This window comes from Ambystoma mexicanum, chromosome 10 (genome assembly GCF_040938575.1).
Source record: "Ambystoma mexicanum isolate Mex_15411 chromosome 10, UKY_AmexF1_1, whole genome shotgun sequence".
In the NCBI taxonomy this organism is placed as follows: Eukaryota; Metazoa; Chordata; class Amphibia; order Caudata; family Ambystomatidae; genus Ambystoma; species Ambystoma mexicanum.
The window spans coordinates 1,258,087,266-1,258,112,895 of record NC_090932.1 but is presented as its reverse complement, the minus strand read 5'-3'; the positions used below and the strand labels follow the sequence as shown (position 1 = coordinate 1,258,112,895).

Here is a 25,630-nt window from a genome sequence, read left to right as displayed (position 1 = left end):
TTCATGCTGATTGACTGTCCAAAACTTTTCTGGTCCTATGAATGGTCCAAGATTCGTTTGAGACTCAGCATCAAGGGAGGGACTCCATACCTGAAAAGGGAACAACTCAGGGTAAAAATAAAGAATGCCCTATTCATTCATTCTCCACAAATAGAATACACATTAGAAAATTGACCTCGTTTATTAATACTGATCAAAAAAGTAATGTACCCACCCTAACTGGTTGGTATATCACTATAAGTGGACTACAAGATAGCAGTGGCACCTCATATAGGTGATTGCATTCAGAGAGAATAGACTAGAGGCCCAAACAGTCACGTTGATGGTAGTACTCTGCGGGATAGAATAAAAGCCCAAAGTGCCAGTTTAAAGGGATCCGACAATTAAAGCTGGCTAGGGTACATAATGGCAGCAGTATAGTAAAGCTACGTGTAGGATTCGCCACTTACGTCATTGAAGAAGGTTCACGAGGAATATCGAAGTACAATCTTTCGAATAATTCAGTCTTTGGGTCCGTGTGGCTGAAATCCAGCGTAGAGCAAAGCACCGCTGGCTATTCTGCCAAAAGAAAACACGGGGGAGCAAGGCATATTGCCTTTGTGTAAAAGCATATTTCATATTATTCATGTTAGAGCATTCAGTTGTAAATTGTGCTGCTTACCAGACCTCGTGCATTTGAAAATGCATTATGGATTCCAATCTAATTTCTCATTGAGGCCAGTCCTGGAACTGTTGTTTAGGAAAATAAGTTGTTATTTTTTTAATAGAATCGTTCTATCCCTGTTGACGTCCATACTGGGTGTCAATTTATACAGTATTGTCCATTTTAAGTCTTCCAATGTGTGCTAGTGTTCTATCCAGTGTTCAACCATAGGGGCATTTTTAGTCCGATTTTTGAGGCAACTTTTATGTTCCCCAATGCGGAGTTTTGCTTTCCGGTCTGTTTTTCCAATGTAAATTTTCCCGCATGGGCACCAAATTGCATAGATTACCATGGTCGAGTTACAATTGGTATGTAATTTTTGTTGCCATTTGAATTTTAAAACTATGTCTACTTCAGTGCTCTTAGCTGTGTATTTACAATATACCTACTGGCCGCATGGATGATGTCCCACAATTTTTGGAAGGCCCCACATCTGAGTCAGGCTCGTTGTAGGCTGAGGTCTTAACAACACATCATTCCTTGTGACTTGTTCTTTTAAGTTTTTGCTGCGTTTAAAAGCAACAACAGGTCTGGGCACTGGTATCTCTCCTTTTTCTAAGATTGGCCAGTTTTTCAAAATAATTTTCTTGATGCCATTCGACATGTTGCTGAAAGTATTTACGAAAATTATTTTTGGATCTTTCTTAGTTTCAGAATGTTCTTTGTATTCCAATAGGGACTCACGATTATTGTTATTAGCTCGTTTGAGTGCTTTCCTGACTATCTTATTCGGATAGCCTCTTTGGAGTAACTTGGCCTGCATCTTGCCTGCTTCTTCAGCAAAGTCATCTTTCTTGGAGCTGTTCCTTTTGAGCCTGAGAAATTGGCCCAATGGGAGGTTATCCCTTACATGTTTTGGGTGTGAGCTACTATAGTCTAGCAACGAGTTTCTGTCTGTCGGTTTATTATAGGGTTTGACAAAGATGCATTTCTTCATGGGGTCTACCATGATTGTGATATCTAGAAATTCCAGTTTGTTGGTGCTGTAGTTCGATGTGAATTTCAGATATCTGTCTTTAGTATTTATCCAGACAAGAAACTCTTCAAGGGCTGTTTTTGGGCCGCACCATACAATGACAATATCATCAATGTACCTGCGCCAGATGCGTACATATCTGAGAAAGGGATTAGATGTGTGCATAATTTTGTTGATTTTGAAAGCCTCCATATATAGGTTTGCTACACTCAGGGCTAGGGTAGCTCCCATAGCCGTACCGTTTATTTGTTGAAAAAATTCACCATTATAGTGAAAATAGTTTTCCCCTAAGCTCATTTCCACGCACCATAGGATAAAAGAGGTTGGTGTGGAGCCGACTTCGTGATCGGAAAGGAGTTTTTCTTCCAACATTTCGATGGATGCTCTCTGTGGAATGCTTGTATATAGCGCTACCACATCTAGCCCTAATAAGATTTAAATAGTGGTGTCAAAAGGTAGTTCTTCCATTTCCTTGATTATCTGTGTAGTGTCCTGAACAAAAGATGCCATTTTGTGAACCATAGGTTGGAGAAAGGTATCTGCAAAATTCGACAGGGGTTCTAATACAGAGTTGACCCCTGAAACAATTGGACGACCCGGCGGTTTAGTCATGGATTTATGTATTTTGGGAAGTATGTAGAATTGTGGTATGTGTGGTTTATTCTTTTTAAGGAAATCAGCCTCTTTCTTGGTAATCCATCCTCTTTGTTCTGCTTTGTCTACTTTATTAATGATTAAGCTCTATAGAGTGGAGGTCGGGTCTTGGTCAAGATGTTTATAACTACTGAGATCCAGGAGTTGTCTATTGCACGCGATTATGTAATCTTCACGTTTAATAGAACAATAGCTCCCCCTTTGTCTGCCTTACGAATAACTATTGATTAGTTGTTCAGGAGGTTTCTCATTGCTTCATCTCCTTTTTTACTGGTGTTGTTGTATGTGTTCCTATTTGTTAGGCCTTCAAAAAGATGATTTAGGCAATCGTATATTGCGTTAGAAAACATGCTTGATATAAAAGCATTTGCCAGGTGGATCCTATGTGGTGAGGCAAAGCAGACCAGGAGTCTCTCTAGACAACGCAGATGGGTGAAGCAAGTGCTAGAGACACAAGCGATTTTGGTATCAAGAGATGGTGACGTATCCAGCCACCCTCCCAGCCCCTACAATCATAGCCTTCAAGACAGGAATTGGGCAAGTACCCGAGAGCCACGATGGCACTAAAGGGTCTTCATGTAAGCCGGACCTCGTATGGGATATAGCAGAGGAGCACATCAGTAATTCCGTTTTTTAGATGTTACATTTCAGACTATTTTGCTGCTTCCAGAAACAGATCTACTCCAAACAGATCTACTGCAAACAAGCCCTAACATTGGTCACTCGTGGCCCTTCAGCCTCTCCCAGGTGAAAAATCAGTTGTGTGTAGTCAACTTATTAAAAAAAACAAATTTCAAAATGATCTAATAAGGTCAGCTAATGGTTTCATATATAAATTGAACAGAAGCGGACTGAAGGAGGAACCCTGAGGAACAACGAATGTCACTAGCTCAATAGAGTATTCAAACAGTGGGCACAAATGTCTAAAAAGGAAGCGTGCGTGTGTGCATGTGTGCACATGCAATCTTTGACCTTTCTCTAAATGATTATCTACGTAAGGAGAAGTACGTAAGATTCTAAAAATACATATGAAATCAGTGGTACAAGCTGAAATGCCAGTATTTGGCCTAAAACTACTGGGACCGTAGGAGGACCCATGGAAAATGTCCAGAGGCAGGTATGTACCTATAAATTCACTTTTAAGAGAGCTCCAGGTAGGTTCCAAAGTTCCCCATAGAAATTAACTGGACAAGGTCAATAGGCACAGTCACTATTATAGGGGGAAAAAAAGGGAAATACCAATTCTACTCAACAGGTGCAGCGAATACAGCAACCAACCCCAGGGCACTTCAGTGACATTTTCGAGTCTCAGAGCCTTAAGGTATAGATTTATTTTAAAATGTGTTTATTGGTATTTTCATTGGTGTCAGATACATGATGTTCAAGTATGTCGTACACACATAGCAATGACAATGCATTATAAACTTAACATTAACATTATAACAAACAACATTAACTGTCTCCTTATTTAATTCACGTTTTGCAATATCACTTGTCTCGGGGGGGCAGGGCTGCGGGGGGTGGGGGGGTTCGCGTTCTCCACGGCTTCTTCTCTTTAGTTGGGCTTGGCTAAGCTGAGTGCAAGCCCGGCCTGAGTTCCTTGGTTCAAGGGGGCCTGTCGTCAGAGGGATGAAACATGTGTCTAGTGAGTTCCTTCCATGCCTCCAGCGCCATGCTGGAGTCATCAGTGGACCGGGCCACGCATTCCTCCCATGCCTTGGTTTCCGCCAGCACCCATCGCTCCGTCTCATTGTGCCATAGTTTGTACTGCGGCCCTGCAGGTTTTTTCCAGGCCATTGCGATAGTCCTTTTGGCCAGTACACACGATATGTCCATGAGCCTTACTGTATGTTTAAGCTTGGCTAGTCTAGGGTAGGTTCCTAGGAGGCACTCCTCGGGTGTCCATTTGTACTTGTTCAGGCCTGCTTTTTCGCACGTCTGTTTTACTTTGTCGCACAAAGATCTTGTTTTGGGGCATTCCCACAGCATATGAATCAAGTCAGCTTTCTCCCCCATGCACCAGGTTCAGGTTGGTTGTGCCTGCTTGTTGAATTTAGCTATTCGGCTTGGGGTCAGGTAAGTTCTGTGCAGCACATTTAGTTGAATCTGTCTAAATCTGTGATTTCTGGACACCTCTTTGGGGAACGCAAGCGCTCTATTCCACTCCCCCCTCTGTCATTTCCCTTCCCATGTCCACCTCCCATTTGTTTTTCATTTCCATGCTTCTGGGATTGGGTATATCGCTCAGGTGGCCGTATATTTGGGATATTGGTCTGAAGCCCTCTCCCAAATTGTACAGCAGTGTCAAGAGTGGGTCCGTGTCCGGTTCTTCGGGCCAAGTGTCCCATTTGTGCCGAGCTGTGGTTCAGAGTTTTTGGTACCACAGAAATTGGCCGGTGTGGATACCTTCCTTCTCCTGTAGTGAGGCAAACTCTCTGAAGGCACCCTCCTCATACAGGTCTCCCCAGGTGTAGACCCCCCTCTCTTTCACATAGCCTGACTTGCTTTAAGTCAGTGTTTGTTGCGCACAGATCTGTGATCAATGGTATTTCTGGGGAATAGGGGCTCCGCAAGTGGGTAAGCAGTTTCACTCTGCTCCAGATTTTTCACCCCAGAACAGCTAGGAAGGGTACGTTCCCCAGTAGGCGCGGGGGTACCCAGATCAGTTCTTTCAGTTGGAGCGGCGGGATCATGCTCTGCAGCAGTAGCGTTTCTGATATGGGTTCATCAGCCAGCCATTTGGTCACAAAGCTGAGTTGCGCTGCCAGATAGTATTTTTCCAGGTTTGGAAGTTGAATTCCACCTTGCTTGTATGGTAGAACTAGTGACGATAGCGCTATCCTGGGTCTGCTTTTCCCCCCATAGAAACTCTCGCACTATAGTCTCCAGCAGTCGGAAAAAGGGCATGTTAATATAGTAGTGTATATTCTGGAACCCGTAGAGGAACCGTGGGAGGATGATCATTTTAACGATCGAGGCCCTGCCCATCATCGATAGAAAGTCCAGAAAGTCATTGATTTGCACAGAGATGAAAGTGCTGCTTTTGTGTTGTGCTCATGCATTAGTGCACGGGTGTGCATTATGTGAACTCTGAGGTATCTGAATGACGTAGTCTGCCATTTGATCCCCACTGCAGGGAGTGACTCCGTGTCCATTTTTTTCAGGGCCGCCAGGGGAAACAGACAGGATTTCAGCCTGCTAAATTGTATTCCGGAGACCTTAGAGTAATTGTCCTCGAGCATGGTTGGCACATTTAAGTGTGGATTTTTGGCATACATGAGAACATCATCTGCATAGAGTGAAATGATATGGTCTACATCTCCCAGCCTTATGCCTGCGTCAAAAAATTGCTTCCTAAAATATATGGCTATGGGTTCTAGTCCTAATATGTACAACATTGGGGACAATGGGCAGCCCTGTCTAGTTCCTCTGCCTATGTCCCAGGCCTCTGACACATGCCTCCCAGATTTCACCCTTGCTCTAGGCTTAGTGTACAGTATTTTGATCCATCTGATAAACCCAGGTCCAAAGCCAAATTCCTTGAGTACAGCCACCAGCCACTCCCAGTAAATGTAATCAAACGCTTTAACTGCGTCCAAAGACAGCATTGCACAGGAGTCCTTGTCATTATCAGTTTGTGCTATAACACGTTGCAACCTGCGTAAGTTCATGGATGTATTACGGCCCGGTACAAAACCGCTTTGGTCAGTGTGTACTATATATCCTATTATTCTGGCCAGTCGCTTAGCTAGAATTCTGGTTAAGATTTTCACGTCGTGATTAAGCATCGTGAGTGGGCGATAGGAGTCGCATTGATCTGCCGGTTTGTTGGGCTTAAGGATCGAGACCACAAGCGTCTCTCGCATGCTTTCGGGCAATATCCCTTCTTCATATGCCTCTTGGTAGACAGCGTGTAGCAAAGGGATCAGGGAGGGCTTGTACGTTTTAAAGAACTCTGACGTTAGCCCGTCAGTGCCAGGTGCCTTACATGTGGCCAGGGATCTGATAGCTTCAATTATATCTTCGGGCGTGATTTCTGCTTCAATAGTGTCGGCTAGTTCAGGGGACAATCTGGGAAGCCCTATCTCCTCCAATGTGTCCATTAACTGTTCTTGGGGGACCTGCTTCTCGTGAAAGTATAGATGTGCGTAGAAGCGCTTGAATGTATCATTTATGCTCTGTTGTGTGTAGTGTGTGTTCCCGTCTCTGTCCTGTAGTGTGGTGTGGTGTGGTGGTAGAACGTCTGGGGTGCTCCTTTTGACAGAGCCAGGCCAGTAACCGGCCCGGTCTGTCCGCCTCTACTTGTGCTCTATTTGTTTTGGCAGTGTGGTCGAACTTTTCCAGCCTGCACCACGCGTTCCTTTCTCTAAGCTCCTTCAGTTCCTCTTCCCCCTGGTGTGTGTTGACTGGAGCGGCTTCTATTCTTTCAATTTCCCGCTCCACCTGTTCTAATTCTTTCCCGAGTAATCTCCTAATGCCCCCGGCTTTTGCAATAATTTCTCCCCTGGCCACTATTTTCAGAGCATCCCACACTGTGCTAGCATGTTCCACACTGCCCACGTTAACCTCCAAGTAGGTATCAATAGAATCACGTAGTTCCTCCCTGAAGGATAAGTCCCTTAAGGCTTCCACAGGCATTTTCACATTGGGATTGGAGGTCTGGCTCCCTTGTGATTCCATGTCACCAAGAGCGGGGAGTGGTCAGAGATTGTCCGTCCCAGATATTGTGCTCCGCCTTAAGGTATAGATGCCACCAAGCAGGATTTTGCCCAATATAAGTCTTTGGCAAAATACATTTAGAGAGGACTGGCAAAAACCTTCAGTCTCTGACCATAGGGACCCTCCTGGGTGTAAGCATCTCGAAAACCCCACCAAGCCAGGGCCCAGAGGTAAGTGCTCATGGTTGGAGTTCCTGAAATGATAGTTGAAAAATGATGAAACAACCAGGGGAGTACAGCTCTTCTTTTCCAGGTGCGGTTTACAGGATTGAACCTCCGAGGGACTTGAACCCTGGACCAACAACGATGCACACAGCAAAAAGAAGAAGAATGAGACTTCGCAGAAGAGGAACCCACCAGCCAGAAGGGGGGGTGCCAGCAGAGATGATTCCTTGAAAACCGTGGAAACAGGCAAAGCAGATTCTGATGGTTCAGAGCAAAAAGCAGGAAAGCCAGGAGGGTAGCTAACCAAATGAACCGGTCCCATGATAAAGACTACAGTGGAGGTGACCCAGGACACCCCAAACAGGAAAAGGTGGGTATTGGGGTTTGTTAGAATTTATTTTGCACAACCATCAGTTGAGGGCTGTACAAACACTAACCTTAAAATGGGGCAGAGTACCCATCCAAAACAGCTGCTAAATCTCTCTTAAGATGGAAGCAAGGCAGAACAGTAAGGCTCAACTCAATGGAGGGGTAAGTAGGTCGACACAAAGGTACAATTAGTCCAACACACCAATTATGCATAGAAAATATATCAAAGTGGTATACTGAAAAAATAAACACCTTTATTAAGTTACACATATACTTGTATTAGTTAAATAACTACTTTTAGAAAAAAAAACACAAAGTACATACTATGTTATTAAAACAGCAAACTGTCATAAAAGACACAACCTACCCCTTTACTATATTGTAGGTCAACTACCTGGGATAGGCTCATGACATATAAAGACAATGAAGAGAAGGGAACCAAACATGAAAATACACAGTAGCAATAGTCAAACAGGAACCCAATGCCAACATCAATAATGTCAGTGACCCTAAACCTTAAGAGCATAGTATTTGGCACATACAGACGCACACATCACAGAAAATGAAGGACATAGAGGGAGAAAACATTTCTAGAACACAGCAGAGGTCAATAGAAGACAATACTTTTAGACTTGGAGCCCCAAAGTATTACACTGCACGGGAAAATAGAGTCAATGTCAACAAGAGATATTTGCAGTGTATCCAGACATTGACTTTAGCAAAAGTGGAATACATAGCTTTACAAATAAATTTGAAAAAAATCACAGGTGCATGCTAAAATGACATTCTTTGGCATACAACTCCCTGGGCCCAAACCGGATGCAGGAAACATGTCCAGTGGCAGGCGAGTACCCCCAAATCCGCTTTGCAGTAATTCAGGTGAATAACATTGTCCCCATATACATCAATGGGACAGTCAATCCATGTATATGTCAGTCCCTGTTTTACCCCACGTGTGCAGACTTGGTAGCAAACAAACCTAGGGAGGACTATAGAAGACCCGAATAAAGAGCTCCAGCAGCAGTCTGGGGAAAACATGAGCCCCAGAAGATGCAGAATTGTAGGAAGAGTCCCAATGCAAACTAATGGGAAAACATGGTTGACGGATAGTTTCAGAAAAGAGTACTTTTTACCCATTGGGATATGTTTTGTGAATGGTCTGGAAAGCACATTTAGTGGTGTGTTAATGATCCAACACCATTCCAGATGCCGGCAGCGACCAGCACCAAGGCAGGGCAGGGCAAACACAGCAGTAAATTGGAAAGCTGGTGGTAAAACTACCTTTAGACTGTCTCAGTACACGTGGTGAACCAGCAGGATGGTGGAGGAAGCCCAGGAAGCACCACCAGCAACCACAAATCCCAACAAGGGATTAGCCCAAAACACATGGTGTTAGTATAGCCAAACCTAGTCCTAGGAATGCAGCAATGGTGAGAAAATAGAGACAAATCTTCCAGCAGGAAAAAGAGCATGCTTCACATGAAATCCTGAACAAAATAGAGTGTAGGAACAGTGAGCTCATGTGTGCACAACAGCCATTTTAGACCCATGTCATAGTTTCCTTGAACAGAAGGCCCTGTAAACAAAAATGGTGTCTAGGAAGATATTTGCACAACCCCCGGCCTGTGTAATAATCAAACCTAATGTGTCACCCAAAGGGAAAGATCAGAGTCTCCAATGGTAGCTGTAGCAGAGCAGTCAGGCTTAACTTCAGGAGGGAGGACGTTTGGCAGGGAGGTACAATTAATCTAAACAGCCACCACAAATGATTACACCACACTGGTATACTGAAAATATACACACTAATTCTACGGTCATGCATAAAATATTTATGATGGGAAAAATAATTACCCAAGTTACTTAGAGCCTAGTATAAGTAAAAAACAGTAAACAGGCAGTTAAGGCCTAACTTACTCTCTGCCCTAAAATGTAAGCCCCACACGTGGGGGCAGACATAGTATATATAGACTTCTAAATGTAAGTTAAAGCGTAGGCCACTAGGCCATATTACACACAGTAATTACCCACAGGTTCAGGATCCAAGGGTACCACTCAGAACGTAGCACAGGTTTCCTACTACATTAAGTAAGCATTAAATATAATACAAGAACTAGTGAACAGGGGAACACAATGCTCTGCACAGCTCGGAGGGCTACCAAAGCCCAGGATACAGTTAGGAAGATAGTCCCTAGGCCCAGGAGGGAAACAGTAGCAACACACAGTGATAGCATGTATATATCATAAGCAGGAGTGGAATACAAAGATTTAAAAATCCCTAATAAATCAGGTAAGTTCTGTAAAAATAAAAGGGCTTGGTGGAGAACTCCAGTGACCATTAGGGAACCAAAGAAAATGCCACAGTCCAGGTAAGTACCTTGCAGCACCTGTACCTGTAGGTTAGCTGTAGGTTAGTCTGAGGTTATGGTAAAAAGCCAGATAACTCCCAGTTCCTTCCCTAAGGTACACAGAAGAATGTATTCGTCCCCAGGGGACACCATCAGAAACCCAGAAGGGGCTCTCCAGTGGAGGTTTCAAGACCCAGCAGCAAAAGGAGCAGAGTAGGATTCAGCCCCCAATGTTAACCCTAAGAGGAAAGGCTGTAGAAGGGGTTCTGCAGAACCCAAGGACCACAGGGAACCGGAGGGTGAAGATCATGAATAATCTGCCAACAAAGGTCCCAGAGGTATGTACGTACAGTTTTTGCTTTCAGAAAGTCGGTTCTCTGACGGCGAACAACATGGCAAGTAAGCGTTTCCTTTTAAAGTGCAAAATGGAGAATCCAGCCACCCAGATACTTGAAACCCAAGCCGATGACGACATCCAACGGCCCAAAAGAAGAACAGTTGCCATTCACAGAAGTGGGACCCACTGTCCAGAAGAGGAATCAATGACGGAGATTGCTGCAGGAGGACACAGGAACCTGCACATGGCAGTCCCCGGCAGCTCAGTAGGCAAACGTGGATGGCACAGCAGAAAAAACAGCCACTGCAGTGGTGGTAGCAACCAAAGAGGACCAGGACAAGCAGATCTGGCAGGGTGTTGGAGTACCAAAACGTTTCCAGACGGCAGCAGCTTCCAAAACCAAAGCAGGACACCATGGTGGCAAACGGCAGGAAAATGCCATAAAACAGCCCGGAAAATGGTCCCAGGATGGAAGGCCTGATCCCAGCAGAACAGGAGGACAAGTAGCAGGGTGAGAACTACTTGAGAAGGACGCCAGCAGCCAAAAACTCACTCCGGAGCTATTCCCAGACCACTGCATCCAGCAACTGTGTCCAGAACAAGCCCTAAAAATGCAACATCTGTGAGAAGCAGTTGTAAACCCTTAAGCAGGTAATCAGACGTGGTCTCCTTACAAAATCCCATCCAGCAGTATTGAGTTTAGGAACAGTGGTTCCCCTTACATCCTTTCACTCAAACAGGATGGCGTTTGCCAACCCACCAATCCCATTAGGGGGATTTTGGCAGCCAGCTAATCAGATTGGCTCCAAAAACCAACAAACACCCAGGCTCGGCCCCGCAGGAAGTGTAGTGGCCTGCCCACAGCCAGCAACCTGTCCAAAGCAGTCCAAACTATGATGAAGCCTGCCATCTTGGGCTCACAAAGAGCCACAAGGGCAGAGCAACCATTTTAAAGCCTGACTCGTGGATTTGTGTGAACAAAGGAAGATACTAAAATAAAATGACAGAGTAGAACTTAATAAATGTACATTTGATTACTATTGGGGTAGATCGAATTGCAGCCCTAGTGAAGACAAAACGGAATATTAGCTGCCACAAGCATTCCACCCCTGAAACCAATTTATGGTGATAAAATCTCTGTAGGATAAAAATGGGGTAGCGGAGACGAATCCCTAGGACTTGGCACCATATGGGCATCCCAATAAAATATACCTTAAAAAAGGCAAAAAGGGAAGCAGTCTTAGGGGGAACCTTGGTAGAAGTCCCTCTGACCACAAAAATAAATTGGAACCCCCAAAGAATAAAAGGGAGAAAACCAATTTAAAAAGTAGGGGACCTATAAAATGAGATTGAAGAACCCCCAAAAATTGAATTCTGACTGAGCAATGGCAGAGAGAAGGACTACAAAAATGCTTTGTTACCTTGAAGTACATTGGGCTACTAATGTGGTTAATTGGCTTAGGCCCCTGGTGGAGACATATCTAAATTTCAGCTGCCACCATCCTACTCCTCAAAACCAATACAAAGTGATATAGTATCCCTAGTAGGGGAGACTATATCCAATATTTATTTGTATTTATTTATTTATTTCTTACACGCCGCAGGCATCAGGGCACACACAAAGACATGAACAATCATAACAGACTAAAAGAAAACAGACATTGTTATTTCCCCATTCTAACTAAACAAAACAGAGGACTTAAAAAGAGCCCTGTCCTAGGAGCCATTTGGGCTAACATAAGACCATATACAAAAAATGAGATGCAGTGGCTTTGTCCCAAAAAAAGAGCTCTAGTCGTTGATGCAGTGTTGTTGACAGCTCCTTGCCAAGACTCCGCTACAGCCCCTTCTACCAAAGACCGAACTGTTAAGCCTAGAAAATCTATTAGACACGCTCTCTTGCGCGCACTCGGAATGTAAGATTACGTTGGCTGCCACGAGCATCAGTTAAAGATTCCCCCAGCGTTCTGAGTTTATTTCTAGCCCCTCTTGTCTAGTAATTGTGTTCCCAACCCCACTGTTTGGTCTGATGTGCCCAATATTGAATCCAGACTAGCACAAACGTGGTGACTCAACACTCAGTCATCTGCGGCTCCCACCCAACAAACAGAAGCTTGTTCCACAAAGGTTCTGCACCTACTTCTTCTATCTTCTTCCTCCAGAGGCCTGCAGTGGAGCGTAAAACAAGTATCTGCGAGAAAGGACATGCTGGTCCAGAAGTTCAAGATGAAAGGTAGTTTTAGAATGTTCTTAAAAAGGTTCAATACTACGGACTCTAGATCCAGTGTCCAAACAATTCACAAGAAGCCTTCTGCCACCGTAGAATGTGGGAAGCGGATATGTATGCAGGGCGGGGAGGATAGCTCACGGGCAACGTGCCTGTCTTGTAAACAAGACATTGTCGATCAGCACAGGTTTGAATCCAGGTCCTGAGGTTAGAGGCTGGACTTCAGCAATAAGCACATTATAAGAACCCAATTCCATTTATTTTAAATATAATAAGTTAAGGAAACTCTCTGAACTCTTCTACCCATCCTCACTCCAAACTCTCACATACGCTCAAAGGGTTCTTCTCAGGTCAAAGCATCCTCCCGGTCACATGTCTTTATGACAAATTAACTAATAACAAATGAATCTATAACTAAAGAAAAATAACTACAAAAAATAATGCATTTGTTTTTTCTTTTTTGGGGGGCTTCCCCCCACAAACTCCTGTTTATCCTGCTAAAAACTCACCCCAACTGCTTACCCACAAGATTTAACCCTCTACCCCACCCCCACATATATTTTGTTATTTTATTCGTTATTTATTTTTGGTTATATATTCATTCTTTATTTTTCGTTATAAAGACTGCATACCCATCCTCCCACCATACAGATCAGTGCTGTCTGCCTCTTTTGACATCTGAGGGCCATGACAAGTGTAAAGGATGCTGGGTTCAGGCCCTTGCTCGCACAAGCTTGTAGCTTTCTATTGCTAATAGGGGTGGCAGTGGATGGTGACTTCTGCAGGCATTGGATGCAAGTTGCCGACTACCCCCCACAGCAGCTGGCTTAACCTCACTGCTAAGATCTGCAAGCACATATAACTCTGTAGCCAGGTCTTAGTAGGACAATGATTATTTATGCCTATTGAGTTGGCCATCAGATATTCATCTGTAAGTAGTTATCAGGAGAGTATCTGGTAACAGCCATCCATTCTCTCTCTTAAGTCTAACTGACTTTATTATAACTATGAGAATAGTCCAGTAACACAGCGCCAATTGTTTGAATTCAAATATGCTTCAGTTGCATACGATTTATTTTGAAGATAGTTCAGCCTGACACGTGTTTCGAGCATAAACGTGCTCTTCATCCGAGGCTGACAAGACAGAGAGAATTACAGTTTACTGAACAGTATAAACAAACTTACGACCCAGGAATCAAACAAGGTGGAACAAAACAGCAGTGAAATGTTTCATAAGAAAATCATGATAGTAATGTGCACGGTAATAGCAATAGAACATCAAAATCATTGCAAAACAAAATGAGAACAGGGCATTATCCCAAAGCATATTATTGAATCAATGAACACAAAGTGGTTGAAAGAAAGAGGAAAAAAAGGAAGAAGAGAGAAAAAACCCAAACTTGATTAGTATGCTTTCACTTGATAAATGGGAACAATCCATGCACACCAAAACGGCAGAACAAACAAGTCCGGGCAGCCATGATAAAATCAGAAATAAAAGATGAGACCTTTGTAAATGCAGACGATCTTTTCAAATCACAGTGAAAGCCAGACAAGTTAAATAACCTGCAGGACACCCAGTTGGGTATTATTTTTTGCATAGCACAGAGAAAAAAAGATTTAAGCAGGCATGTCGAAACCATATAGGTGTGATTATGAAAGCAATTATTGGAAGATACAAGGAGCCATTTAGAAAATGTGTGCTCATTGCCTCGTTAAGGCTAGTTTGGATCTGGAGGCCTAAACAAGTGTACTTTTATGTGATGGATATCACACTTGATTTTGTAACTGTGGTCCTTCTATATGCTTCTCTCATCCTTGTTACACTATAATATGACATGGGGCAGTCGAGGCACCAAGAAGGTATAACTGGTTGAAAGAAAAAACACACATTAGCCATGGGTCAGCCCCTATTCCATACAAGGCCGTTGAATTCATTTTACAACATGTGTCTGAAATAGCAGGAAAGCATTCCGGCCATAGAAATATGCCATTCTTAGGAATATTATTTGGCATGATTGCTGTTCAGCAATGTCTGAGCAGTACAAATTCGAATTTTCACACCATGTAGCAGATGACTGGCTGAGGAATTGTCTGCGACCTTCCTTTTTGTTTGGAGTCTGTAGGACTATGGTGGACAACAGCCCACATTATTTGGTTAGTTAAACCATGGCAGTGCGATGATTTGAGCACTGGAAGTAATAAAACGAGAAGCAGTAAAGGTAGAGGGTTCTCCTTCTTATTATCACAAGTGAATGCCTAAAGATTTAAAGTATTGAAGTGACGAGAGATCCCTTAAAACAGGCTCTGAAGAAGACCATCATTCAATTTGTTTGAAAATGATGCAATACGTATTGGTGTATGAGAAATTATGAGTGATAACTCCAATTAAGAATACTCATGATGAAGGCCGGTAATGACAAGTCAAAACAATTGCACTTGTCAAGCACTGAAAAAGATAAAACAAGCCAGAGTACCTTGGTAGGACGCTCGTTTTTAATTGTAATACTTTCTGGAAGAGAAGTGCAGTGGGGCAGTTATTGACTAGAGAGCATGTTCAAGCTCTGCCCCCCTGCCTCCCTCAGAAGAAACAAAATCATAAGATGAGAAAGGACTCATTTGAAACTGCAATTTAATGAGAATAGTTTTGCGCTACACAAGTAGGGAACAGATAAGGCATTAGCTTGCACAATTAGTGTGTTTCTGTGTTTAAAATAGAATATATTAGGTGACAGGAAGGCGTGTACACAAGATAGGGAGTCACTACACAATTAGGGCAGAAAATTTAAGGCAGATAAGGTTGCTGCTACCCATAGGAAGGGAAATAACGTGACAGGCATGCACCAGGAAATCGGTAGATAGCAAAATAAATGTGTCATGCAGAGGATAAAAACGTGACCAGCAGTTGCCATTGTAAACTGCACAAGCACAGCAGAGAATTAAGCTCTGTAGCTTTAAAAGAGGGCCCCAAGCAACGCACGCTATTTGAAACAAATACATTTTAATTCAGGAAGATTCTGCACTGGCTGGATGGTAGCTGCCTCAAAGGAATGTCAAAAGCCGAGGACACCAAGTTTACATAACGGAGCAAGATACCAGTATCTGGGCACCGAGCATTCAACCATTAAAGTTAAGACAACACAGCAGGAGGGGCGTGGCCTGGAGCGCCATCTATGAAGACGCTCCTCTAATGGCCTCTGTGGGACGCCTGCTGCATCTGGCCTGAAATGCGGCGAAATCGCTTAGCCGCACTGAACAAACTCCTGTGGTGATATGTGATAGCTTGGAGCACCTGTGGTCCGCTCCCTACACACCTCTGGGGCGGCTGACGGGTGCTTGAGGCGAGCTGCTTCCCCGCGGCTCAGGAGACCCAAGATGGCGGACGGGACCGCATTGCCTGGAGGGGAGTGAGGAGCAGTGCCCGCCCACCCTAAACCATCATTGGCGGCGTTCGGGTGCCAGGCAAACGTTCACCCACGACATCCGACTCCTCTCCAGATAAGCTCTCCGGCCCCCTCCCTCTGATTGCAACAGAGCCTCGGGGCACCCCTGCCCCGCTCAGCCAGCCTCAGCTCTCCCGCAACCCTCTCTCTCCGGACTGCTGCTGTTGCTCCTCGAGGAAGTGGAGCCCGGCGCAGAGCGGGCGCTCTCTCTCGCCCCCGCCCGTTACCCAGCTGGAGATGCCCTCGCGGGCCCCACCTGGCCCTCGCTGTGACCCCCCCTTTTGGAGATGCTGGTGCGGCCCGCAACGGCAGGCCAACCTGAATCCGCCCACTTGGCCTGTGTCCGCGCTCCGCCAGCTGGGGCGCTCCTCGCTCCCACGAACAGAACGCACCGGAGGGGGGCCTGCCCTCTCCCCCCTACGGGGGCCTGGGAGGTGCGGGTGCTGCTCCCTGCACACACCTGGTTGGCTGGCCTGACCACATGGCCTTCTCCCTTCTTCCTGCAGCGCCATGGCCCACTCCATGGCACAGCTGCTCGTCCACGAACCCCCACCCCTCAGCATGCAAAGGCCCTCGCTGACCATGTCAGCAGCTCTCCTTTGACCATCTGGAGCAGTCTGGGGACACACGCAGACAGACCTCTGAGGGGGCACAACCCCGGACAACACATGAACCCCTCCCCTGGTGAAATTTGCTGGGGAAGGGCTTGAAGGCCGCACCTTTGAGCAGGGGCAGGAGATCCACCCCTGCGCATCAGTTGGCAGCAGGAACGTCCCTCACGGAGAGCCCAAGGAACGCCACATCTTGCTGCTTCATTCAGTAACTCAACCAGCACCCAGCCTGGAGACCCTGCGCCCGGGGGGTAAGCCCGGGGGACACCGGAACCACTCCCCTGGCCTGCATGCGCGACTCTTGACCCTTCTCCCCCAGCCCCCTCTCTCTGGACACTTCCTGGGGCGCCCCGGCCCACGGCCCTGCTTTGCGCATATAAGCTCAGCACCCGCACCGGCTATGCACCTTCACGCACCTGAAAGGCCCTGGGCCGTCTCCAAAGCAACCTGCCACTAAAGATACAAGGCTCCCCGCAACCTCCCATTCGCCGACTACAAATAACGCAATGGCCAATCAACCGAAATCCAGCAACACCTCTGACATTGCGGCAATGTTAATGTCATCTGACAAATCGAAGAAACAAGACCCCCACCCCTCTTCTTCACGGGAATCCCTAGACAACAAGGGACCTCTGGCAACCAAAGAGGATATCTGTGAATTCATGGCCGACATTAAGTCCGAATTTCCGGTCCTGCATGACAGAACTCACCACTAAGCTAGAAAACACTGACAAAAGGGTGTCGGAGGTGGAGCAGAGAGTGGGAGAAGTGGAGGATCGCACCCAAGACCATACCTCTACCCTAATCGAGGTCCAACGCTCAATTAGACTCCTTCAGGACAATTGCAAAATCCTAGAATTTAAGCAGGAGGACTTGGAAAACAGGGCCTGACGCAATAACCTCCGGATTTCGGGGAATCCCGGCTTCAGTCCCAAACAAAAAGTTGGCAGAATATGTGGGCAACTTTTTTTAAGCTCTCCTCCCACAATTGGAGAAGTCACAACTTCTAGATCGCACCCACAGACTGCGTCCCCGCCGCGGAGTGGAGTCAGACGCCCCTCCAGATGTTCGCACCAGGGTGCATTTCTTTACCATGAAGGAAGCCATCTCAGCAATTGGCCGCTCCAAGGACGAAATCACCTTCCAAGGCGCCCCCTCCAAATTTATCAACACCTATCTCTTCTCACCCTCCAGAAAAGGTGAGCCCTCCGTCCGTTAACCATTTTTCTTCAAGATCAACAAATCCGCTACAGGTGGCCTTTTCCCACAGCCTTACAATTCTCCTACAAGGGCACTCTGAGAAGAATTAGCCACTTAGAAGACGCCGAAAAGATTATGCACCCACATTCTCCCGGACCCTTGCCCCCATCAGTCACTGGGCGACGACAGACTCAGACCCTATGGCCGCCCCCAAATCTAAGCAAAGCTCATGGTAAAAGGTCCCGAGATTTACAAGGAGGAAATAGCCACGTCCAGTTCCGCAATGGAGCCATCGACACACTGAGGCCCCAAAACCCAAACCCGGCACCCCAAAGACATCCATCACCTACAGGAGCACAGATGATTCCAAATCACCAGAGCAGCAGGCCTCACCCCACAGCCCATGCCCAGTGCCAAGGCACAATCCACCTACAAGTCCTTGGAACAACCTACTAAGACTACTTATGGTTTTAGCCATGTTGGCTACAAACTGTTTCGTGGCCCTGTTGGCCAGGGAGGGTCTCAGGCCCACAAAGGGTCCCCCCCAGATAAATTTTGGCCCTCCCGTTGGAGGTCTGAGCAAAAATTTCAGAGGCAGGTTAATGAACGGCAACATATCCTACGACATGCTGACTGATCCTCCTACAGCTCCCACCCCCCCCCTCAGAACCCACCAGCTGTGCCGGATCCTGTCCCGGAACATCAGGCGCTGAGGTTTGTCTCCCTGAACGTGAAAGGGCTGAACTCACCGGCCAAACGCAAGTCAATCCTGCAAAAACTCTAAGATGACAACGCAGCAGTGGTTATGCTTCAGGAAACACCTTTTACCGGCAGACTTCGGACGCTTACACTCCCAACACTTTCCAAAACAACTCCTCGCATCAGGGAACTCTAAGAGAGGTGACACGGCGATCCTCTTCAGGAAAGGGCTAAACCCCCAGATTTTGGACTCTATTTGTTGCCCGGAAGGTCGTTGCATAGCCGTAAAGTGCTTATTGTTGGGGCAATTATACTCCATAGCTTCAGTATATGCTCCGAACACAGGCCAAGTGCCCTTCTATGACTCGTTAAGTGCAACACTCTCCCCTTTCTTAGAGGGCCAGATAGTAATCAGTGGCAATTTTAATGGGGTCCCGGACCCCGCGAAAGACAAATCGCATCCACCCTCCTCCGGAGACCTTGCCATAGCACTGGCTCTTCTGCAGCTATTCAGGACGCTGGAAGTGGTGGACTCATGGCGGGTACTCCACCCCTCTGAAAAGGACTTCTTTTATTCCTATGTTCACAGAACATTTTCCAGAATAGACCTTCGCCTAGTATCCCTGCAAATGTTCACATTCACCAGCGATGTCACTATAGGATCGAGAATCCTGTCCGATCACACCCCAGTGACCCTAGAAATTTGAGTGCATGAGCCATCCGCCCCCCCCAACAACGCAGATAGACATTATATGACCCGATGCTCAACCAGATCCCCCTCAGGGATACTATCGCAACCACGATCAACAACTTCAATGAAAACCCCAGCGAAGACACCTCTTCCGCCAACAACTGGGACGCAATGAAGGCAGTGGTACGTGGGGAACCGATTGCCCAAGGGGTGGCCTTCCACAGGAAGAGGCGACCAACCCGCCTGAGCCTTGAAGAGGAACTCGAAAAAGCAGAGAAGAGTCACAAGGAAAAAGGTTGGTCCCCAAAAACTCAGCGAACGATACGTGTAGCACAAAAGAAGAAGGAGGCCCACTATGCCGAACACACTGCTCACCAAATGGCAAAGGCTAAACAGTTGTATTACGCTAAGAATAACAAGGCGGACAAACTGTTGGTGGCCAAACTTGCCAAGGCCAAAAGGAACAACACGATCATTGGTTTGCAGGACCAACATGGCAAAATCCAATACGCTAACCAAGACAAACAACGTCTTGCAATAGCCCACCTGACTCAGGTGATGACCGCCCCAGTACGGGACATAGAGGAGCAGAAGGAATACCTGCGGAAGGCAGCGCTCCCCGACTAAAGACCGCAGCCCAAGACTCGTTGGAAGCACCAATCACCAGCGAGGAAGTGGATGAGGCAATAAAAGCTCTCAAATCTCGGGCCCCTGGCCCGGATGGCTCCTCAACTAGGTTCTATAAGATTTTTAAGCCCCAACTATTAGCACCACTAGTACAGTTGTTCTATTCATTTAGAACCACTGGCGCCATAACCCCTTCCATGCAAGAGTCAATCACGGTCTTGCTGCCTAAGCCCGGAAGCGATCCGAGAAACTCTGCCTCATATAGACCAATTGCCCTGCTTAATATAGATGCCAACATCTACTCTAAAATTCTAGCAACACGCCTATCACAGATCCTGTCGGAAATAATCCACGCAGACCAGATTGGATTCCTCAAACACCAGTCCACAACTGATCACATTCGTAGAGCCCTAGACCTGGTAGAGCTTGCCTCCCAAGAATTAGTGCTCTTGGCACTGGGCGCAATCAAAGCATTTGCTAAAGTAAACTGGACTTTTATGAGGCTCACCCTTGAAGCCTTTGGATTTGGCCCAGAATTCTGCACTATGACATTGGCTAATTACAAATCGCCCAAAACCCTTCTCAGAATCAATGGCACCCTCTCCACCCCCATCACCTTGACTTGTGGAACAGACGAAAATGCCCATTGTCGCCCCTCCTCTTTGCGCTAATCATGGAACCATTTGCCCAACGGATAGGCTGAACCCCCTGGTCAAGGGCCTTCAGACGGGCACCTCACACCACAGAGGAAAATGCTCCAGTTCATCTGGAGGGGGAAAAAGCCAGAATCCCTAAAGCTACGATGCTAGGTAATGCAAAGCTCGGCGGCCTCGGGGTCCCGGACCTACAGAAATACCTGATGGCGGCCCAACTGGCTTGCGTCCAGAGATGGCAAACGCTCACTAATCGCCACAGGTGGGTGGACCTCGAACAGGCGCAACTACCTCTTCCGCTGCGCTTCCTTCCACACGTCCCACCTCCAGCGCGGCGACGGGAGCTACTAGCCCCGCCTCCCTGGTGTTTCTGAACCCAACCTTCTCGCCCGGGTTGTCCACCCATAACTTCAAAACCTGGATTGCGGGAGGTCTGGAGACTCTTGGACAACTCTTCGAAGCAGGATAACCCTACACCTTTGAACGATGTAAAGAAATCTGTCAGCTCCAGGAAAAGGACAGATTCACGTACATCCAGCTGCGCCACTGGTTCTCCCACCCACAGATTCGCCAAGCAGCCACCCGCCCCCCTACAGCCATTGAACTAACTCTTAAGGAGCTCCCGGCCAGAGGAAAAATATCTACTCTATACAAACATCTCCAAAAGGACTTTCTAATCTCCAAAACCCGGTACATGGCCCAATGGGAAGGGGATCTGGGTCACCCCATAGAGGACCAATCATGGGTAGACATCTGGTCCCGGGCCCACTCATCCTCAGCATGCATCACAAATAGAGAATGTGCATATAAGATCCTCCTGCGCTGGTACTACCCCCCTAAGACTCCACCACATGAATCCTACGCTCGACCCGAAATGCTGGAGACAATGTGGCCAAAAAGGGTCCTTCTTTCATATGTGGTGGTCCTGCCCTAAAGCCCAAACCTTCTGGAAACAGTGCCTGGCGACCATTGCAGACATTACCCAGACGAGGCTGCCCTTAGACCCTGAACCCATTCTTCTTGGAGTCCCAATTTCCGGAATCTACCCAAGATCTGGACCCAAAGCAAAACTGTTATCTCAATGTCTACTGGTGGGCAGAATCGTGGTAGCCCGCACATGGAAAACTGTTGAGGGCCCTCTCATGCCCTTCTGGTGGGTGAAAGTCTGGGATGTGCTAATCACAGAAAAGGTGATGGCAGCCAGGGCAGGTCTCCTACCTCGCTTTCATAACATTTGGGGCCCGGACCTGGACTTTGGCCGAGACTTTCCAGCCCTGACCTACAAGCCCTAATTGGCTCGTAGGACTTTAAACGATGGGAACTTCCCGCAGGGGCGGGTGGAGGGGGGGTGGGAGTAGCCTTAGGGGAATTAACTACCAGAGGGAGGGAGAGGAGGGCAACAAACCATGCGGCTCCTACAAGGCATGTCATGTATGATTGAAACTTATATTTTCATAACCTGCCTGTTTAAAATAAACATTTAAAAAAAAAAAAGACAACACAGCAGACTATTTGAAGTCCATGGGACGAACAAGGCATCTCAGGAAATTTCCTAATTAGCTGACATATTATTGTCTCAAGCAATCGGCTAGGCGTGACAGGGATGCGCAAATGCGGCTTAAGAGACAAAATAATGGCTGCAATGCAATATTCACATGGTGAAAGCAGCATGACTCATAATAATAGTTATTTATAATGTGTGAAGAACAGGACGGTGAGTTTACTGTTGGGACATGGGAGGGCCGGACAACTGAAATTTGGGCAAGGACAAAATCCTTCAAACTCAGAGACATCATGGCAGAGATAACATGGGCTGTTTTATTTAATTAAGGACAAAGGCGATACGCTTGTCCTCCCCTCCCATCTACATACACATGTCATCATGCCGCCAGTTCATGGAGAGTGTGACCGCATGTTAACCGATAAGCATATGTCCTTTTACTTGCAGAAGTAATTTAGATCTTACCAATAATATTCAAGCATGATGAGGTCGTACATTTTTATGGGATGTTTCATGGGTGGGACCTTAAATAGAGCCACCCAATACGTAGGGTGGGACATATAGATACTATATGTAGTTTAGCAATGAGGACCAATGAGCAGTAGAGATAGGTCTTCATAGCTCTGTGATTATGACATCAGGATGACTCATTTGCATTATATAAACTGTGTTTTCTGTTCAAACGTGGAGAATGATTTGAGAGAGAGAGAGCTTTGCTGTTGATCTTGTTTTCTCCCCAGCTTTGCATACTTCCAATAAAGCTGGGTTACTTGCATTTGACATACCACCATCCACTCTGTGTTGTCTCTTTATTGGAAAACACCAGGTAGAGGGCTATACTGTTTTTGGACCTCTGATTTTCAGAAGTATAAAAGACGAGCCATGGGGATTTTTTCCCTTTTCAGTACATGAGATTAGTGGGAGGCTTTGATGTGACTTGAAGGCCTCTCCCCAATATAATAACCTAAATCATTGTTCACGCATTTAGAAGGACCCGAGAGTTAGGGGCGATTTGTCCTTTGTTCATTAATTTCCTATCATTTTAAGACATTATTGCAAAACTAAAATATATTTTTAGCATGAAAAATAATATCCAACTTTTATTTGGGATCTGTGATGACACAAAATGGTAAAGAAAATTGTGTGGGTCTTCCCGTTCATTCTTAGGATTTATAAAGACAACCTTCTTATAATGACAATTGGGTGAAATATAAGGAAAGCATTCAGTCATAGAAACATTTCTTTCTGGGGAATAGTGGCTTAGTGGTTGCTGTTTAGCACACAAGTACAAATGTACTGCCCTATATAACATAAGTAGGCAGCCCAAGTTTGTAAAACAGATTTAAAGTCAACATTGACAAAATAAACTAATTGGCTCATTTAGGTAATTTATAACACTTGCTGAATCATATATACTTATCTTTTCAGAGAAAGTTACAATTATTTTATACATTTCAGGGACCATTAACATTCTCATCAAACAGCCAGTGTAGCAATCAGAGAGACGTCAGCGAGTGTAGGAGTTCTTAGAAGATAGGCCACAAAGAAATGTACTTGTCTCCAAATCTGGGTTTATTACATTGCATGTAGCCAGGCACGTGCAACGTTGTTTGCAAACACCATGCAGCTAGTCGGAGAAAGTAGTTTGTTTTGTGTGCTATTTTGGGTGTGGAAAAACAGTGTCCTACTTAGCACATTCAAACAGCAGGCTGCATTTCGTATGCATCGGATAGCCCCCCCGACCCAGACAAAAACAAGCGCTTGGTCCCGATTTAGTACAAAGCAGAAGCAAGTCTGTGTTGCAACACATGCAAACAGAGGGACTGCTGCTGTCAACACTGTAGTAATGCGGTGAAAAAACAGCCAAACACCTAGTCCTTAGTTTTTCACTGGCTAAATAACAGATGCACAGAATAGTGAAACCATTGTACTGTTGCAATTTCATGCTAATGTTTTCTCCAACCAGGAAATATTACAACCAATCTTAAATCCATGCACATTAGACAATTCTGTCTGCATTGAGCATGGAAAAGGTCATGCAGGGAACTCACCGCTTCAAGAGCCCCTGTAGCTTTTGCCTTCTTTTTATCCTACAAACAAAAACACAAACTTGTAAGCGGGGAAACAAATTTCAAACAAAAGCACAAATGGTAACCCCTAGAAAATGTGTTGGAGAGGGTGAGAATGTAAACCTAGAGCTTATTAATAAAATACTTACAAGCAGAATATCACTAAACAAGGACAATAGTGCTCTCAAATTGTACATATGATGGACCTTTCAGCTAAGAGAGGACCTACATCACCAACTACAGAAAAATGACCAAATCACAATCAAGTGTGAGAAATGACAACAAAAGGGGAATCATTCTGTGATGTAACACTGCCAGGGTGATGATAACCTTGTTCAACAAGCATTGGATGCCTTGCCTTTCCCCAATCCCATACCCATTAACACTTTTGAAACAAATGGATATTAAACATCACAGAGAACAGTCATCTACGCTTTATAGCAATACCAGTTTTCCCAATCCTGATCACACGTTGGAAGAATCTTACTTTTCTTGCCTTTGTAGAATCTAAAGTGGCCAGGGCCTCCTTTGTATCTTTCCCAGAGCTCTGTTTCTGGGAGTGCTTGCTCCATGCCTTGGCTTTTGTTGGATCACCAAATGATTTGCAAAATTCCACCTACAAGAAGGACGACAATTAGATTGGCTTGATGTAATACAGGTGTTTCTAAAGTTTGCCACCTTACCTCCCACCCTCATCTGATAAGTGTTTCACAGCTTCAATGATATTGGGTAAGACACCGTAATGAGGCACTTATAATCTAAAGAATGTGAATACAAAAAAATGCTTCAGTATTTGATGGGTGAAAAGAAATTCATACTACCTGTATCTTCTATTATTCCTTTGCTTTTTACCAGTCTTTAAAGTCACTAAATATACTTAAACTTTATATATTATACCAAGACAAGGGACGAAGCATTTGTAGAAAGCAATATAGGTCACTGTCACTGCTGTAGGCTCCTGTGAATATTGCAGGATAAAGCCGCAAAGCGTCCTTAGCAATGAAACCTGCTCAAATCTACAGTGTAAAAATAGAAAAATAAATGTGGAACATTACTGGAGATAAGAGTGCAGCAAACAAGAACTTTTTTCATGTTTCCATTAATAAGAAGATTGATCTTGCTACAGGAACGCTTTTTTGCTTTATGGTAACATAGGACAATGCATGAAACTATTTCCCTAGAAATTGATTGTTTGCAAGCGGCAAAGCCTGTCCGGGTGGAACCATAATTGATCAAAAGATGGTTTGTTTTTCTGGCCTCCTTGAAAAAAAACAAGGATAGCAAACAGTGTTGAAGACTTTCTCAGCCAGATTAGAGGAATTCAGGGACAAAGAGTAATGGAACAGTTTGATTCATGTGAAAATGTGAAATAACCTTAGCTAAAAGGGATGGGCGTGTTCTCAGAGGGATTTCGTCTTTCTGACACACCCTGTATGGTTCATTCAGAGAGCACCTGAATTTCACGAACCCTCTAAGCCAAGTTAATGGCAACGAGGAAAGCAACTTTCCATGCACAGTGTTGAAAATCTGCTTCATGTTATCATATGGCACTTATAACGTGCCTGTACACAAGTGTTTCTAGGCGGGAGAAAGGGATCGAAAGGGGGTTCCATTAGTATAGCTAACAATGTTAAGCTAGGGA

At 45.5% G+C, this 25,630-nt stretch overlaps 1 protein-coding gene across 2 annotated transcripts in view; it reads right to left on the bottom strand.

Moving 5' to 3' along the window:
- The window catches only part of RBM19 (RNA binding motif protein 19), a 1,396,549-nt gene that overhangs the window by 1,288,361 nt on the left and 82,558 nt on the right, over positions 1-25,630 (bottom strand). The window contains exons 3-4 of one of the 2 annotated variants that reach the window (XM_069619226.1): positions 24,476-24,604; positions 23,971-24,009 (exon numbers count right to left, since the gene is read on the bottom strand). In XM_069619226.1, the coding sequence (XP_069475327.1) occupies positions 23,971-24,009; positions 24,476-24,604 (168 nt within the window). The remainder of the gene's footprint in view (positions 1-23,970; positions 24,010-24,475; positions 24,605-25,630) is intronic. The other variant, XM_069619227.1, reaches the window with a different exon arrangement.